Genomic DNA, 18,478 nt, shown 5'->3' on the forward strand with positions numbered 1-18,478 from the left:
CCGTTACGCCCGTACGTATGTGTACGTACGCGTACCTTGATGAGAACGTTGTCGAACGTGACATCCGTTGACGCCGCTTTATTATCCATACTAATCGCGGCCGCGCGAACGATTCCATGTATGCACAAGCGGGAGACGCACTGCGATCGTTTGCTGTCACGACTGTAGCAGCGTGGGAGGAGGTCTCTTTAGATCCGCCGCTTGCAAGTAGTCGGATATTGACACATTACCAATATGGCGGTAAAGTAGAAAATAATGGGCTTGTGCAGTATGCATCGTGATCTCATTCAGTGAGAATTTTCCCAGGTAACTGTTTTTGTCGCCGCACCACAAGTACAGTTGACGCCAGTCGCTTCGCAGTTTCTTTATATATTTCATCGACGTCTGTTTTAATTCGCGTGTGTAATCTAAAAGAATGATATCATGTGATAAGTCAAATTGTCAATAAGAAACTGCGGAATAATAAATCACTATATTGTGTGATAGTATAAAAGAATATTCCATTGCTTGATTGAGTTTCTTTGTGTCTGGTTTTAAAGGAGATGTAATTTGTTTGTCCTTGAAGCTTTACTTTCAACTGCTAGAACTAAAGCAAGTGCAAAGACAATGTTTTATTTCATAATTTAGTCATAATTTTAGCATAAATTCAATAAACATCTTTATATTTCAAATAAATTTCAAGAAAAATAATTGTATTCTTTTAAATATTACATATAAATATATTATTCTTTTTAGTATAATTATATGTTACATATTATGTTTATTCTTTCATCTTTATTCTACATCTTAGTTAATCAAAATTGACTTGCCACTTGCTTCCATCTATTTTATTATGTATATAATTTTATATAATTGATAATATAATCTCTAATAAAAATTTTATAAGATGTTTCTATGAATTTTTTAAGGTTAATCAGAGACCTGTTTCCAGCAGCTATAATCATGGTATGAGCCTTTCGTGAAGTAATATTAGACAATAATTAACATTCATAATTGCTGTACTTGGACTTCTTTGAAAGATGCCAAGTTTACGGAAGAAAGTTGCTGGTTTCATGCGCCAACTATCTATTAGCAACTTGGCTGGAGCGGTGGAGAATATTGGCCTTGGAGAACAATCTCTTCGAAGCCCACGATCATTAACTCAGGATTTTCCTGGTGGCTGCTTCATCACACGCTATCTGAATGGGTAAAGATTAAAATTAAAGATACAGTAAAAATTAAGGGATTTATAATACACATTAAAAATTACTATTACACAAATCATTATCTAGATCAAACCGGATAGAGGCACCAATGCTCTATTTTGTTCTTTACTTATCTAATGCATCACTGTGTATTAATTATATATTAATATTCTTAGGCTAGAAACAAAACAAGAAGGGCCTCCTATTTTACACGGTCGAAATCCAGAAGAATTACCGAGTAGACAACTCGACAATTTTCAAGAAAATGAAGAAATATTTGCGGCCTATACTGGTCCTGACAGTGGTCTTACAGCAGTTAATCTTCAACAGAAGCACTTAAGTATTAGTGATACTGATATAGATTATATTGATATGCTAGATCAAAATGAGCAATATAGAAGTGGTAAGTTTAGAATAATAATAATAATGTGTGAAACATTTCCCATGTCTCTTTATAAAATAAAGACAAAACTTTCAGGATCAACAACGTCAAACATTACAGTTGCTGGAATTACGGATTGGTTTAATCCTCATGAAAACGCATATGGAATTGCAACTACACTGTATGAGAAAAATCCTATCAGTGATACTAACAACGGAGAACCAATAGCTGATTGCTTTGGCGTTGTAGCAAGACCAAACTCTGCCATATTGGCTCTTGCAGATGGTGTTAATTGGGGTAAATATAATAATAAATCTAAAAAAAAGAAATAAGCTGGTGTAAACCTAAAGCTAAGACAAGTTTTGTTTGATAAATTCAATTACAATTTGTAGAGAGATAATTGATTCTGTTTCTTTACATTTCATTAAATAATTACAATTAAATTTGCCACTGCTTATTTTTATCTTTTACAATAATAATATGCAAGTTTAATGTTTCAATCATATTTATAATTGGAAATTCCAGGTACAAAAGCTAGTATAGCAGCTAGATCCGCAGTCCATGGAAGTATAGAGTATTTAAACCGGGCCTTGTTTTGCCCATCTATAAATAGTGAGATGACAACGACAAAAGATGTATTTGTAGCGTTACTTCGATCATTCCATGCAGCACATTCGTTAATTCTTCAAGAACAAGGAATGCTCACTACCTTAACAGTATGCACGATCCTTCCACTGCCAAATTCAAACACTGACACAAATATACACCAGAAAAAATATATTGCTTGTACCTGCAATGTTGGTGATAGTTTGGCCTATGTATATTCGAGGTACATATTCGTCGTTATCTGCTTTTCATTACGCATTGCATCATAAATTAATATGAATAATAAGTCTCTGACAATTTTATGTAAACAGAAAAACTGGTGTGAGGGAGATAACACGAGGTTCTCACGATATTCATTGCATGCGAGACATGCGAGATGCCTTAGGTGCTCTAGGCCCAGTAGATGGCTCTAATCCCGAATTGAATAACTTAACGCTGGCCGTAACGGAAGTTGAGGGGGGCGATATTGTATTTCTGACAAGTGATGGAATTTCAGATAATTTTGATCCTGTAGTGGGAAAATTTGCAATTTTACCTAATCATAGCAGTGGCGCCGATGCCACGCTAAGGAGTCACGAGGCTAGATCAAAAACACGTAGAAAATCTGCAGAGAATTTGCACACAGAGTCGAGTAATAGTAATGGGAATAGCAACAATCTACCGGTAGTTGAAGCTTATCAAAGACACGAACTCACATTGCTCAGAATGGAGGATCTGTTGCGGCGTGGAGTTTCTGGAGAAGGGCCGCCGTGCAATAGTGCCAAACATCTATGTGAACTTCTTTTGGATTTTGCAGTAAGCATAAAATGTTTTACTATTTTCAAGCAATGTTTTGTACAATGCTAATCGCCAAATTTATCCACAGGTACGCATAACTGCCGCGAAAAGACGGATTCTGGAAGACACAGAATTATATTATGGACAAAATAAAGATGGTCAATTGATACAGCTTTCAAAGCAGGAGCAGAGATCTCGAAGGAAAAGGACATTGGAAAAGATATCTATGATACCTGGCAAGCTAGATCATGCAACAGTCGTAGCATACTTAATTGGTTCATAAATTTCTTCACAGTATAACTTGTAATTGAGGATAGAGTGTAATTTTTATTTGTATAAAAATTAAATTGAGAACTTTCTGTATTATAATATATATTCTTACTTAGTATTTTGAATAAAAAGAATGTATATCTTTCAAAACTAATGTTCTCTATCTCTATAATCCTTGAAGATGCTTGGAAAAATTATTTATAAAATTATTTATAATTTATTATTTCTCTAACATCTCTGTTTGAATAAAATTAGCTTTATAAGTATGTAACAAATAATTGTTTATTATTAATAAAAATAATGGTAGTAACATTTGTATCCTAAATTATGTTTAAAAAATAAATCTATTTGCAGCTATATATAAATTTATAATAGACACAGGATTGGTAGATTTCCTTATGCATAATGTATAAACACAGAGAAATCGACCAATTATGTGTTTGGTGTAAATTTACATTAGACACACGATTGGTTAATCTCTCAGCATATGCATTATGCGATTATGCAATTTCACAGAGTGTACCTTTATAGTTACAAAAAGTTACAGTGCTTTTCATTCGAGATATCGCCAATAGTGGCAATAACGGTTGGGATTTTATGGACCTGCGCTAATGGCAACCCTGACAATTACATGATGGCCGTTGCCACCGAATAGTGTAACGCGTACATGGAACTGTCGTGTAACTGAAGTTTACTATTTTCAGTCGAATATCCTCGCCGCGCGTGCCCCGTGTGCGTTGTTTTCGTTTAGCGACGTGCGACGGATCGCGCCGGGACGTGGAATTACACGAAGAGAAATCGTACGAGACCGCGAAAATTCCCAGGAGGAAAACACGGGGTGGCAAAACCGCGTTCGCGGAGGTAATATTGACAATTTTTCGTCGCGACGCTACGCGCATTTTTGCGCGTCAGTCACCTTACACGCGTGTCGTAGTGTTGTCCGCCGACCCTCCTGGCCTGGCGGATCGCGAAATTTTCATCAGATGCTCGCGTTTTCTTTTGTTTACGCCTTGTCAGTCGGGCCTTTTGTTGTGTGCAACCGCGCGCCGCGGTACTCGTAAGTGAGAGTGAGGTGTATGTGATTCTTCTCGTACGCGTGTATTGGTAACTTGGTGGCACGTATGCTTGCACACAGGCGCGCCAGTTATAACCTCAAAATATGCTCCCAGCTGTCCAATTTTTACTTAAAATACCTGTCGTTTTATCAAAATCGATCGATTTCTTAGAATTAGCGTACAAACTCGTGATTATCACTCTCTGGAATATAGCAACGCTCAATCAAACATGATACGTTGTACCGCTTTCTTGATCTCTCATGTATGTCTATCTGTAAAAGCAATTCTTATAATTTCGGCTGATTTAATAGCGACAGAATCTGAAAGAAACATCTAAATTATGTTAACTTTTATATAAACTTTTGAATTTGCATTGATTCTTTCCTTTCTTTTTGCAGAACAGAAGATCGACGCAAAATCTGTACAAATAAAAGTGTAGTGTGTGTAACAACAATAGAAAGATTTTAAACATTTGACAAATATTCAAGAATGACGGTGAGCTATTTCTTGGACTGGGGATAGCATGTAATATGAGAGAAGTACTATTTACAAAGTGATATTTGATACTGTCTTTTGTACATATCTTAGATATGCTGTCATGGACAAACTTAATATTGCTACATTTATAAATGGATATAATCCTTTGGCAAATGCACTTTAAATATAAGTCAGGATATATCCACAATGCAATTGAACAATTATTCTTTAATGGATAAAGTAGTTCAAGAGAGAACTACTTTCAATATACAACAAAGTGACGCTTATAGCAGCGAAGCATGGTTAACATTGGAGCAAAATCTTTAAAAACAACGTTAACAATATATGAGGATACAACTACTTTGAAGAATCAATATAGTGCTGCCTGTGAACTTCAGAGGAAATACGAAATTATATGCATGACAGGAACAGGAGATATAGGTCGCAGACACGTTGAGTGGCGCCGAAACGCAAATATTGCTCACTTCGACTGTTAAACAATATTTTGGTAAATATGTTTTTTCAATAATACTAACAATATTTATAATATAACTAATATTATTTATAGTTATATACGTAATATTAATAAGAATATTTTAGTTTTCAAAACATTTTATATACTTTAACTGCATTCACTAAACTCTCATGAATGTTATCTATTAGTTTTGCTAAACGAGATTTATTGTATAATTCAGAAAGTTTTGTAAATTATAGCATTTTAGATGCTTTTTTATCATTTTTTACTTTTTACAAATTTCCATGAATTTGTGATGAGTAAAGTAGATTTTATATTAATAGGAAAGAGCAAAATAAGCTGAAAAGGTGGCCAAACGCTGCCCATAGTAAAGAGGGGCTGCGTGGGCATGCAGCAGCCTCAGTCACGCCCTCTTCTTGGGGACTCAGTATCCTCTACAACTTCCCCAAATGCACGTCGTAATAATCCAGTTACCGTTTTGACCCAACAACAAGTAAGATATAGAAACATCTGTACAAATAGATATGTTCATTTCAATTAGAGTTTCTACATTTTGCGATCTTTTCAAGGAACCAAGTACATTTTGTGCATTCTTTACATGTTTTCTCAAATTCTAAATAATACACATTTTATTTAAGATGCAGAAAATGTAATAAAGTGTAGTTAAAGATCTTTCTTGAAAAAGAAGTTTTGAATAATCTTCTAATCAGTATTTAATACGCACCAATTTTACCATAGTTGCAGCAATTACAACAGCTACAAGCCCAGAATACCAGTGGCCAGTCACTAACATTTGCTTTGCAACAGACATCAAACAACGTAAGTCGTTTGTTGACAATTAATTTGGCGTATTTCATTAGGAAAACGTTTCTCCAACGTTGCTTGTTCTTGCAGCCACAAGAACAAGGGAATGGGTCCACAACTGGAAATCACATAGTCTACGTAAACCAGTTGAATCAATTGAATCAGAGTACCATAAATCCCTCAGGGACTGGTATGGGCCTACCCCCGGCCACCCCCACTTTTGGGGTGGGCCTTAATATGGGATTGCCTCTGTCACTTCTAAATACCAGTCTTACATCTCTCACTTCCAATGTTATCACTACATCAAATCCTCTGCACAATTTGGGCCTGCCAAGCATAAACACAGGGCTGACCGCGATAAATCCTAGCTTGAATCACATAAATGCTATCAATTCTAATCTAACGTCCAACATTGGCTCAAACAATATTAACAACAGTTTATCCAATTTGGGACAAGACTTGAATAGCATAAATACGGGGGTAAATACTGGAATAAACAGACTCAATACAATAAATTCTACAAACATTAATTCTGGACTATCTGGAGTGAATACTGGACTAACCGGTGTAAATCCAAATTTGACAAGCTTAAACTCATCGAATGTAAATCAAAGTCTTACTACATTGAATACTAATTTAACCGCCGCGAATTCTGGTTTATCTGCTATTAATCCGAATGCGAATTTGACCGCCGCCAATATAAATTCTGGTGTAAATCAAGGTCTCAATCGACCTGCGAATGCCCTGGCAACTGGTCTTACGCCAACTAGTTTGAATTCTAGTAGTGCACAGTTTCCATTCCAAACAATACAGAGCATTCAGAGTATTGCACCACACATTGTTGGATCGTCAAATTTAGCACATGTACCAAACTCTGCTATATCGCAACATCCCAACTCAAACATTTCAACAATCTCACAAATCTCTAATTCTGGAGCAAGTTCCAGCATATTCACGAGCACACCCAACGATTCAATCCATACAACCACTGCAAATGTGAATCACGCTTCGAACGTGAATCTCACTACAAACATACCGCACCTTGGTACAATGCAGTCTAATTTATCCAATATAACGACATCGAATGTACAACATATATCCAATGAACCGACTATGTCATTGAGTCATGTTTCTTCTTTAAGTTCCTCCCAGTCGACTGGATTTCAACCACAGCGACAGTATTCACAGGGGATAAACCCTGGCTTAAGTGCGTCAGTAACACTAACGGGTACAACACAATCGTCGAATGTGGTCAGTACTATGAATACCGTTAAGTCTATGCAAAATATTCAAGGTCAAAACATTAGTTCACCGGGTAGTCCGTTCTCAATACCCCTGAAAAGTCCAGCGTCTAATATAGCACCGCCTACGCCGAGTCCCAGCCCTAATCGACTTTTACTTAGAAGTCCAGCTTCGAACTCGATACAATCGAATCGGAATAGTCCGAGTCCAGTCGGCACGTCGACCTCGAACAGTAACTTTAACATACAAATGCAAAGCCCCATGCAGAGTCCGATGAGTGTTAGCCAAATACAAAGTCCTGTACTTAGTCCGTATCCTCCCGCAAAAAGCCCTCATCTTTTAAGCGGGAATAACTCTCTCAACAATAGAAGTCCAGCACCCGGAGGTAGTCCTGGTCCACCTGTGGTAAGAACACTTATCTGCATAACATTCAAATCAAATGACTTTAACTGCTTATTAAACCTTATTGACCTTTTAGTTTTTAGAATAAGATGCATTAGTGCATTCGTCAGAATCTTTGTATCATTTCATACCCTTCATTTTTTTATATTTTCTTTGCATTATACATTGAATTATTCTATATACTAGTAATCGCATTCGATAATTGTCACACATAAGTGGTGATATGCGAAAAAAACTAATTTATTTGCATGCAAATATGCATAATGCAATAAGATGCATAATGTAAATAGAACATTTACATGATGCTCTGCTTTTTGCTGTTATAAAGATTCCAGTGAAGGATCGAGAATTTTTTATGATTTACACTTAGTATTACATCATATTGCTTTATTCTACAAATTATTTTTATATCTCTTACGACTGAATGGAATTTAAATTCAGTAAACACTACCGTAATATTATCTTTTCTTTGATAACGTCGCTCTTATGTGCTTTCTGTGACAATATTTATAGAACCATTAAATATTGCCGACATTTATTTATAGCATCTTAAAGCAATTGAATAATAATTGGATAATTCTAGTAATTCTGAATACATTTTTTTTTAAGAAAAAGGATGTTAGCATAATAGTAAATTAGTATCTCCGACTTTAATATAAATCGCGACGGTTTTGCGGCGGTGGCAACGTCACAAAATATTCTGATCAGATAACAGACATAACTTAAAGAAATTTGTATATCTCCACATCAACTTGATGCCAATGAAAAAAACAAGATTTAAAGCATAATTAGAAGCTAATTAATTATTGATGTTGTCAACTTATTAGCAAATAGTAAAAAAATATTACTTTAGGCATAAAATATTATTTAAAAATATTATATCTATTTATTTGTTAATACATTTATACAATATGTGTTTTTCCCACTTCAGGTTCGGCCTAATACACCCATATTGCAACAAGGGATGCAGGTGTTACAAATAATTCATGGTACACCACAGGGTTATCAGTCTACCCCGACTCAACTAGTGACTAGGACCCACTTAATCGGAAATCAGCAAATCCAAATAGCGGCCGCTAAACCAGCCAAACAACCGCCGCAAATTCTGCCAAAACCACCAAATCAACAAGCTACTACTTCTCAGCAAAAGTCGCAGCGTGCTACGACTACAATCACTAACCAGGTACGGCTTATTTTTTAATACAATATTCAATGCACTATTTGCATTCAATGCATTATTTACATCTCTGACACAGTTTGTATCTTAATAAATAATAAAATATGTTTATTATCTTAAAAGAATGATTATATTTAGCATCACATAACAAGACCATTTTATATTATTTTATTTTATATTATTTAAAAGGAGATAATTATTTTATATATTGAGTTGTATATTCTTTCTTTAAAGGTGACGCAGCAGACTCAGCCGCAACTAGTTCTTGCTGGGCCCCAACCAAATCCTACCACAGCGACAATGATACCAACAGCGCAGGGTTTGACTGTACTGAACCAGGTTATTACAAAATAGCTTTTTATTAATCTCGATTATATCTGTCACCTGCATATTCATTATGTAATTACATAAAAATATATATGTCATGCTGTATTATATGAGATACTTTGATATGCTTGATATCTACTACGAGATGCATTTTTATTATGCTTACATGCATTTCTATTATCAGAAAATTGCTTTACGCTTTATATATTTGTCACATTTGATACATAGGTATTGCCATCGACTGGACCTGTCATTGTACAGCAGCAACCAGGAGGCGTTCAGCTCATACTAAGGACGCCGGCAAACGCCCAGCAACAAACACATACTGCACAGGTGATGGTTTCATCCATTCATTCATGCATCTTCATATTCATAATCACATTGCTTATTAAATTTTTATAAAATATTGAAACAACTATACACTTTCTATTGAAAACATGGGTCTCATTTTTGTCGTTATTATAAGAATTATTTAAAGTGAGAAAATATATTGTATTTTGAATATATAACATGTATAACACATTCTTAGAAAACTTCTCAAAATGAGAAACTAATTAAATGCTTAATTTATGATTGCAGTTAACGCAACAACAATTAGTAAGAGTTGTCACAGCACAAGGTATGCAATTACAAGGGATTACACCTACATTCTTTGCTGTACCCAATGGATTTCCTCCAGCTGCTTCTCCAGTAATAAGACATACTCCATCTAGTCCTGCGCCATGTAAGTTTCATGTAACAATGTTGTAGCGAAATCAATTATAATATTGAATTTTATATTAAGTATTAGAATCTTAAAAATGCTTAGAATCGCCTAAAATTGTGTTTTATATTTAATTTTTACATCTTATCGTGAATATTATGATATATCGTGAAAAGCAAAAAGCCGCTCTACATATAAGGGGTGATTTCACCCCTTAGAATGGTTTTTGGACCGCAACTAAAATTTTAAATTCTAAAGTTATCTATTTACTCTTCATATATGTATGTAATTTTATCAAAATCAGAATGTTCGGATTTGCTTGTTAGTTGTTTAAACATCAAACCGGTTTGTTAAAAATTTGATATTAATTTTGTGCCAACTATTTAAATTCTACAGCCAATTCAGGAACTGGCAACTCTATCGTAATTCAGAACGCTATGGTACAAAGTCCTCAACAACAAATCTCACAAGTCACATCTGGCAATACTACTAGCAATGCTGCTTGCACGCAAGCTGTCTCAGATATATGTCCGCCTCCTAAAAAGAAAGCGAAAAAGAAGAAAAAGGCCAAAAGAAAAGAGGACGAACCACCGAAGTTGGATCTTGCCAGTATTATGAAGATATCGGGTATCGGAGATGATGATGATATTTTTGATACCGAGCTGACAACTGAAACCGAAGTTCCTTGTCAAGTGCAAACAAGCGAAGCCAATGCCGGACAATCTTTGAATCAGCTTCCATCGCAAGGAGCAGTCTCTGGTAGTTCTGCTCAGAGTCTAACTCAAGTACCTGCAACAAATACAACGAACACACAAGCTTCTATGTCACAAACGTTCAACAGTCAGCTCGTCGCGCAACTTCAGATGCCTGTGCAGAATACAATATCGGGACAATTGCGATTAGCGGTTGGAGAAGACGGTAGAATCGTTCTACATCATACTCCAGAGCCCAATCAACCCGAGATAGATCAAGCGACCGCTCAAGCTTTAATACGATCTCTGTCTCAAAGTGGTGGACAAATCTCGCAAATTTTCGGTCAGGCGCAGCAAATCACCCCACAATCTAATACGCAAAACACAACTCAGCAGAAGCAAAAATTCATCAAATCGCCTTTGTCCAATGGAAATCAAGTCTCCAACACTGTGAGTTCTACAGGCTCACAAAATGTCGTTTCCACTAATACACATCACGGCCAGATATGTTCAAAGCCGAATCAACAGAAGAATACAAACATTGTTCCTCAAGAGACGAATTCGCTGCCGAATATCTGCATTCAAAGTAGCCTCGGATTGCAATCACTGGAAATACAAACGGCGAAGAATGTCAACGTACAAAACCTGATACAAGCTAAGAATATTCAGTCCTCAAATCCTACTTTGTCACAGACGAGCAATAACACTACTCTAAACGCTTCTGAAATATTATCTGTGAAACCTTCGCCTACAACGTTTAGTATTCAAAGTCCTCGAGTATCCAATACGAACCAAGCAAGCTCCAATCAACAGAATTCCAACATTTCTCTGCAAAAATCTAGTCAGGTACGTCTCACGAATGCTTGCATAACCACAAATGTACGACAAAATCTGGGAAAGCAAGCGCAACAGCAGCAGAAACAGCAACAACATGGTATTCACATGCAAAAATCATTGCCGAATAGTTCAATAGTACAAACCGATCACACATCTAAAACTAATCAAAGTCTTCAGCAAACAAGTCAACAGGAGACTCTAGTGCTGCATCAGGACTCGCCAATGTTTCAACATAATCAGCAGATTACTGCGCAAACCGTACAAACTCAAAACGTGCAACAAATATTTGAACAAAATTTGCAGAGCTCCAACATTCATCACAATTCCATGAACATACTGCAGCAACAAAGCTCTTGCAACACCATGCAACAGCATGACACCATGAATGTTTTACAACATGCAAGTATTCAACAAAATACAATCAATGTCTTACAGCAAAATACAGCTGGGAACGTTCAGAATATTGAACAAAATTTGCAGTCAAGTATCAAAGACGCAACTCATGCGCAGCAGAATGTCCTGACCAGTTTGCAACAACAAAATACGTCTACTGTTTTGCACAACACGAGTGTCCAGCAAAATGTTAATGTACAGCAAAACGTGAACGTTCAGCAGCAAAAGCTCATGACAGCGAATACTTTTGCCTCTGTTAATGCGCATCACTTTGAGACCCAGAACTCTGCTAATGTCGTTCAGCAAGGGATCAATACGCAACAAAATAATCAGAATCAAAATATACTGATCACAACTACTCCCACTTCCAACACCACCCAGCAAAATGAATCTCAAAAGGTGGAATCGCAAGGTGCAAATATACTGAATTCGGCGGCGAACAACATACTGAATAACGCGCCCAAAATTACACCTGAAATTTTGAATGCGCTAAGCAACTTGAATCCCAACGATCAGCTGTTAATCGCAAACGCAAATGGCCAGATGCAGGTGATTAGTCAGCAATTCTTGCAACAGTTTTTGGCTGGACAGTTGAACGCGACGAATCAGACGCAGAATCAAAATCAAACGCAGAAGATAGTGATCGGCGAGCCGGATTCGAATAATCAGAACTTGCAAGGCGTCCAAATTAACACCCCGACGAGTCAGATAATCGTGAACAGTTCTGGTGGAGCTCCGACAATCCAAAATAATATTCAGAACATTGTAGTACAGGCTGCGCCATCTCAGATGCCGCAGCATATACAGATTCAAAATTCGAATTTTCCTAGTCAATTTATTGACAACCTAAATCAACAGCAAATTAGAAACTTGGGTAATAATAATCAACCAAAGAAAGCAAAAATCGTGAAAAGGACGAAAGTTGCAGTGACCGCTCAAAGTGTTGTAAATTCACAGGTATGTATATATATATATTTATTTTTAATCTCTTAATCTCTTTATTTTATTTATTTCCTATTTAAGACAAATGGTTGTCGATATTATCTTAATTCTCGCTCAAAATTCTAAAAATACATTAAAATTGGAAAATCTTAATAATAGGAATATTAAATATAGATATTTAATCTATTTTTATTTTTTAGACAAAGACAGTAACTGTTACTCGGCCAACAATGGTCACGGCGAATACATCCAATTTACAAAAGATTGACAATTCTAATAAAACAAACGTAACGGTATCTCAGAATACAAATTCTGCTAAGACCGAAACGACTCAAATCATTGCCAATGGTCCTTTGGTTTCGTCTTCTACCGGCAGTCATGTATCAGTCCCGTCAAACGGTCAAATGGTACAAAGAGTACAAACTATTCAGCTTCCTGCTCAAAAGCAGCAAATGTTGAAAAACATTCAGTCACAAATCCAAACTATTTTATCTCGAAAATCTGGCACGTCATCGGATCAGGCGATACTGGCAAAATTATACCAAGAACAATCGAAGATATTATCTACTGGAAAAATCGTGAGCACTACTACACATTCTGTCAATAATGTAAGTACATACATAAGAGAACAGATGACAATATTTATAGAACGCGATAACAACTAAGAATATACGAAATCTTGGTTTGTACAATTTGTGTTCTATTTGTTCCATATAGCCTGCTGAAACAACATTCAGTGTAAATGCAGTTTCAACAGTGGCATCAAATATAAATCCACAAAATTCGTTCAAGAGCCAAACATCAGCAGCGCAAACTCAGACTCAGACTTCTGCTGTTATGTCGGTTACATCTCAAAATCTAAATCCAACTACATCCATAACAATTCCCAGTAGCTCGAACAATAATTTCATTAATAATATTACGGTAAGCCAAACATCGTTTAAGTATTCACTTTTTTGTTTATATATTTTTGTACATTTTGCCATTATTGCCGAATGTCATAATTGTTCTAGGTGCCACAGAGTGTGCAGCAATCACCTATATCGAACACCGCGACACAGAGTATGCACCAGACGCACACCAAGCAGCACAAGTTTTATCAGAATCACGGGAATCAGATGTTGAATCCGTCCTCCGCGAATATGCAAATCTTCTCGCCGCCTATTTCCACCACAGCAACCCCGCAATTACAGAGCAACGCGCAACAATTAACCCAAGTCCAAACACAGCAACCGACGAGCATGCAACAATCCACGCAGTGTCAAACGGATCCGTTGGACATCAAAGCGACCATACAGACGCCGAGTCCCGTGAAACAACAAGAACTTTCCTCCCCCATCCAAGTTCAGGTTCAAAGCGGCTCTCCTGCAGGTCAAGTGACTTCACCTAGAATGATGGGCAAGGGAACACAGAGGATTCAGAGTCCTGTAAACACTAGCGGAAATGCGACGAAGCAACTCGTCAGTCCTAGTAGCAGTCCACTAATAAGCCCAAGGCAAGGCGTAAAAAGACGTGCGACTAGTCCGATTTGTAGGCAGATAAATCGTAGCGAAGTGTATGTATTTAAGCATAAGCTTCTGTTACATTTAATATCGTCTCTGAAGATTCAATGGCATCAATATTTAATCGTATGATTACTTACAGAATGGAACAGCAACTAAAAATCGATCAAAGTGGTGCGATCAGTCCGGATATGAATACACCATTCTCAAGCAAACTTGATGCCTGCAAACGTTTGGTGAGATACCATTGCTTAAATGAGCAAGTACTCAGCACTAAGGATTTGGCGAAAGCGGACGAGATATTCGAGGAGACGTCGAAACACTTGTTGAGCAAATTCAGTGCTATGATGAATAAATACACGTATCTTCTTCTAATGGAAAGCATGGTATGAATGATAATATAATTTATTTATGTAATGATTATATATGTATAACTACGTTAGCTATCGATATATCACTTATTTCATGTGATTCAATAAGAATTATAATTCGTATAAGAAAACCTTTAGCTTTTAAATAACGGGTTTTTAAAATGATTTAACATTTAACAAAAAAACTTCATAAATTAAGTGCAAAAATTGAAAGGTTAAATTCAATTCTTGCACATTAATTATGCATAAAAATATTCAAACTTGGTAATTTGAAATATTTAAATTACTTCATTCTTTTTACTATTTAACTCTACATATTCTAAATTTTCCTTCTTTATTTGATAAATTTTATATAAGCGATTAAGAGTATTATTGCACTAACATCCTTAAAATTAAATTACAGCGTGAGGTGAGGACCTCAGAATTGATGATGATTGATAGGACTTTTGTCTCTGAAGAACAAAGCATCCTTAATAAGTTACGAGAACAAGAGGCGAGAGTTACCGGTAATAACACATTTTTAAATCAATACAATTGCAAATATTAAATACATTTGTAATGCCTTATTTTAAAAAATGTTTATATTTTATATATTACAAATAAAATTGCAGAAGAGTTTAAGAAGGAAGAAAAGCCATTGGTGCCAAAAGTTGAACCTGGCCTTATGGAAGAGGACAAATCGACCTTAACAACATCATCATCTTTGGTGAACATATCTGTGAAGCGCGAATTGGAAGATGACTTCCCGAGTGACGAAATGGAATGTAAACCAGTGATCAAAACGACGAGCAGTACCAGCGGCGATTACGACGAGTGGCTGGAAATCCAGAAAGAACTGGAAGTGTATCAATCCAGTACGGACCCCTTGAAGTGTAAAAACAGTAATATCAGTGGTAATAATAGTGTGTGTGCTGTTACGAGGTCGTCGAAAATCGAAAGAACACGAGCAAACGGCGAGTGCCTTCGTGCAAATGTTGCAAATATGAGTGTGCCCGGTATCTCGAACAAAATCATGAAAGACAATTGCGAGCAGGATGTAGCTCCGTTCGATAGGCGTTGGAGTAGCGCTACTGATCTCGAGCGAGATTTGTTAGAAGATACCGACAGCTTAGACGGATTAGCTTTGCACTCGCAAGCGCAATGTCCAAGTAGTACCGTTCACGTGACGAGTAGCGAAAGCGGGAATGCCGGCAACGAGCACGACGAAATCACCGCACAAGTACAGTCTGCCATTGACAGCATTCTCAATCTTAAAAAACGTCCCACGAATACGTTGTCCAGCAGTAGTAGCGGTAGCGCGTCGTCACAGTCCAATGATTCGAAGGATACTGCGCTGGACCAAGCAGTTCGCAGCATTTTAGGCTCGTGACCCTCCTTTAGTAAAGTATGTTAAGTGAAAGTTGATAGTGAATATTGAGATAATTGTACGTCTTGAGAACTTCAGAAGAACTATAAGGCGATTTTTTCATGTTTTTTTTTTGTGGACGACGAATCTACTTATCATTAAGTACTGTGTTTGTATCGATGATGCAACTATCTTTCGAGAGATTGTTTCCGATACGGCATATCTTGAAGTACTAAAGTACAGATGATTACTAAATTATTTGTATAAATCATGTGACCTTATTTATATAAATCATATGATCTTTATTTATGCATTATTCAGCATAGGCAAACTTGATTATGTGTACATGTGGTGGTATTGAATATTTCGATTTATCAAAGATTCTTTTTTGCAATGGCAATAATTATTCATAATATAAAAAAAAAAACATGTATACTTTCCAGTAGTCTAGCTGTAATAAAGCCACTGCGTAAATCTAATTCTAGCAGCTGTAAATGTGAATAGGTTAGATAGATAACTCGCTCAGATTTTTCAATATGCCACACTTTGTAATGTAATTTTGTAAAAAGTAATTATTTAAAACAACTTATTCCATTTTATCAGTAGTACTTGTAGAAGGATCTTATCGATACTTAAAAAGTGGGTCGGTGAATATTGTACATACGTTTTTAAGGTATATTATTAATATGATTATAACTATTATTTGTATTATTGTTATTGAGATCTATTCTCAGAATTATTATTACTATTGCTATGATTAATAACACCATTATTGGAATCGATGATAAGCAAATGGGAAAAGCAAAGAGAAAGTAGTAGCGTAAGAGACTGATATATAAAATCATGGAAATGCGATATGCAAATGTGTATTAATGAAATACAGAATGATCTTTTATCAGGAATAACTAAAACATGAATTTTTATGAAAAAGTAACACAGAGATATTAAATAAAATTGAATTATGTTTGGAAAACAAAACATCAAAAGCGTAGAATAAAACAAGTTTAATATTATATATTTATTTTTTTATGTATATTTATTATGTTTTTCAAATTAACTGCATCACTGATAATAAATCATTCTGTATAAAGAGAAAAAAGAAACATAGAACTTTTGTGCGTATTATTTGGATTTATTTCTATTTATGTATATGCAGTCTCAATGTTAAAACGCAAAATCAAAGAGACAATTTCTAAATAGTGTATAGCGTTTTACGACTTTTTTTGGCATTACATACAAACTCGCAATAGATGTGTGGGTAATCGACAGATGCATGTTGAAGAGTTTATATGTGGAAAAAGGATAATCACATAATAATTGTTAGAGCCTTTGAGAATGCCTATAATTGTCGAAATTGATTAGCAGCATATACATTCCCATACCCAATGTATGGTTTTATTGTTAATTTTATTGTAGCATGTATACGAAATTCACGTAAATAATTGTAATCTTAATTAAGAAAAAGAAACCGGGATTTCCGTTTTTAACAAGCGATTTTTTTATGAAATTGAAAGACAGTGGGATAACATTGTTGTCGATAAAGTTTTTATTATGTGAATTAAATCGCGTATTCTTTTTCTACATATACTAGGATGACTCTCTGCATACAGTGGAAACATAAAGCGTTTTCTGGCAAAAGCAATCCAAGACTGACGTATATACAGAAAAAAAAAACAAGCAAAACTATGTAATGTATTACAATAAGAAATAATAATCGTTTGTACATACAACGTTCAATTACACTCTCGACGGCAATCGTGACTTAATGAATTCTACACAGATTTAAAAGTTTGAATATGCTAAAGTTCTTTTAATCCTAATAAATTGCCGATATTTCACGAGTACGCATATAGATTGTCCTATATCCCTGTCTGCTGCGTTTGAACTATGTACTTCGCATGTCGCAATTATTAGGCATTAACGACGAGATATGTAACAATACAACCGCTGACGAGAGTGAAGACAAAAAATGGTACGGTGATAATATATATACACATATACAATTTAAAGTTATTTTATTTTATAATTATTATCAGCACACCCAAAAAGTATCATATTTTCGTGTCGTATAAAATGCAATATCTGCATAAGTAACAAAATTATACATTCTGTGTAAAATCCAACTTGATTTCTTTCTGATGTTACATTTTGTCATATTTTTACATAATGTGCAAGAATGATTAATAATAATGAAATATAAGCAAAGTTTGCATAATACAGTTTGTAAAGCAAAGCAATCAACTAAATAACTAGTGCATAAAAAAATGATAGAGTCGAATAGTTTATAATACATTGTTCAATGTAGAAACTTACATTGAAAATATTATTTGTTCCCAATATCACAATGCAAACACATTCGGCTATATTTCCTGTGAAGTACATATATATTTAAACAGTTACCATTTTTTCTAAGCTTCCATTTTTCTTAATTATTTTTTATTTTTTCAACTAAGATGCTCTTGATTTATATTTGATAAATAATGACAATGTCTATATATAGATCAAAGATTTAAAA

At 35.4% G+C, this 18,478-nt stretch overlaps 2 protein-coding genes across 8 annotated transcripts; both read left to right on the forward strand.

Moving 5' to 3' along the window:
- Nucleotides 1–166: 166 nt before the first annotated feature.
- LOC105668552 (PP2C-like domain-containing protein CG9801) lies at nucleotides 167–3,369 on the forward strand. 3 transcript variants are annotated; one of them, XM_012361003.2, is made up of 8 exons: nucleotides 167–306; nucleotides 909–945; nucleotides 1,020–1,186; nucleotides 1,361–1,587; nucleotides 1,663–1,863; nucleotides 2,092–2,395; nucleotides 2,484–2,967; nucleotides 3,038–3,369. In XM_012361003.2, exons 2-8 carry the CDS (start codon nucleotides 943–945, stop codon nucleotides 3,230–3,232), a joined length of 1,581 nt encoding a protein of 526 aa, XP_012216426.1. In that variant the 5' UTR covers nucleotides 167–306; nucleotides 909–942; the 3' UTR covers nucleotides 3,233–3,369. The 3 variants fall into 3 exon arrangements, with proteins under 3 accessions (XP_012216426.1, XP_067204933.1, XP_067204936.1); XM_067348832.1 differs by having other exon boundaries at nucleotides 1,361–1,863; XM_067348835.1 differs by lacking the exon at nucleotides 167–306 and adding an exon at nucleotides 397–591 and having other exon boundaries at nucleotides 1,361–1,863.
- Nucleotides 3,370–3,850: 481 nt separating this feature from the next.
- On the forward strand, nucleotides 3,851–17,966 carry LOC105668538 (BRD4 interacting chromatin remodeling complex associated protein). Of its 5 annotated transcripts, none has more exons than XM_012360974.2 (17): nucleotides 3,851–4,080; nucleotides 4,673–4,769; nucleotides 4,863–5,259; nucleotides 5,550–5,719; nucleotides 5,965–6,045; nucleotides 6,121–7,677; nucleotides 8,606–8,857; nucleotides 9,086–9,190; nucleotides 9,407–9,511; nucleotides 9,758–9,902; nucleotides 10,278–12,760; nucleotides 12,946–13,353; nucleotides 13,463–13,669; nucleotides 13,759–14,300; nucleotides 14,390–14,633; nucleotides 15,022–15,124; nucleotides 15,230–17,966. In XM_012360974.2, the coding sequence occupies exons 4-17, from the start codon at nucleotides 5,615–5,617 to the stop codon at nucleotides 15,985–15,987; spliced, it is 7,095 nt and encodes a 2,364-aa protein (XP_012216397.1). In that variant the 5' UTR covers nucleotides 3,851–4,080; nucleotides 4,673–4,769; nucleotides 4,863–5,259; nucleotides 5,550–5,614; the 3' UTR covers nucleotides 15,988–17,966. The 5 variants fall into 5 exon arrangements, with proteins under 5 accessions (XP_012216397.1, XP_067204689.1, XP_012216396.1 ...); XM_067348588.1 differs by having other exon boundaries at nucleotides 4,678–4,769; XM_067348593.1 differs by lacking the exon at nucleotides 3,851–4,080 and adding an exon at nucleotides 4,113–4,536.
- The last annotated feature ends 512 nt before the right edge of the window (nucleotides 17,967–18,478 follow it).

Source organism: Linepithema humile, chromosome 1 (genome assembly GCF_040581485.1).
Source record: "Linepithema humile isolate Giens D197 chromosome 1, Lhum_UNIL_v1.0, whole genome shotgun sequence".
Taxonomy (NCBI): domain Eukaryota; kingdom Metazoa; phylum Arthropoda; class Insecta; order Hymenoptera; family Formicidae; genus Linepithema; species Linepithema humile.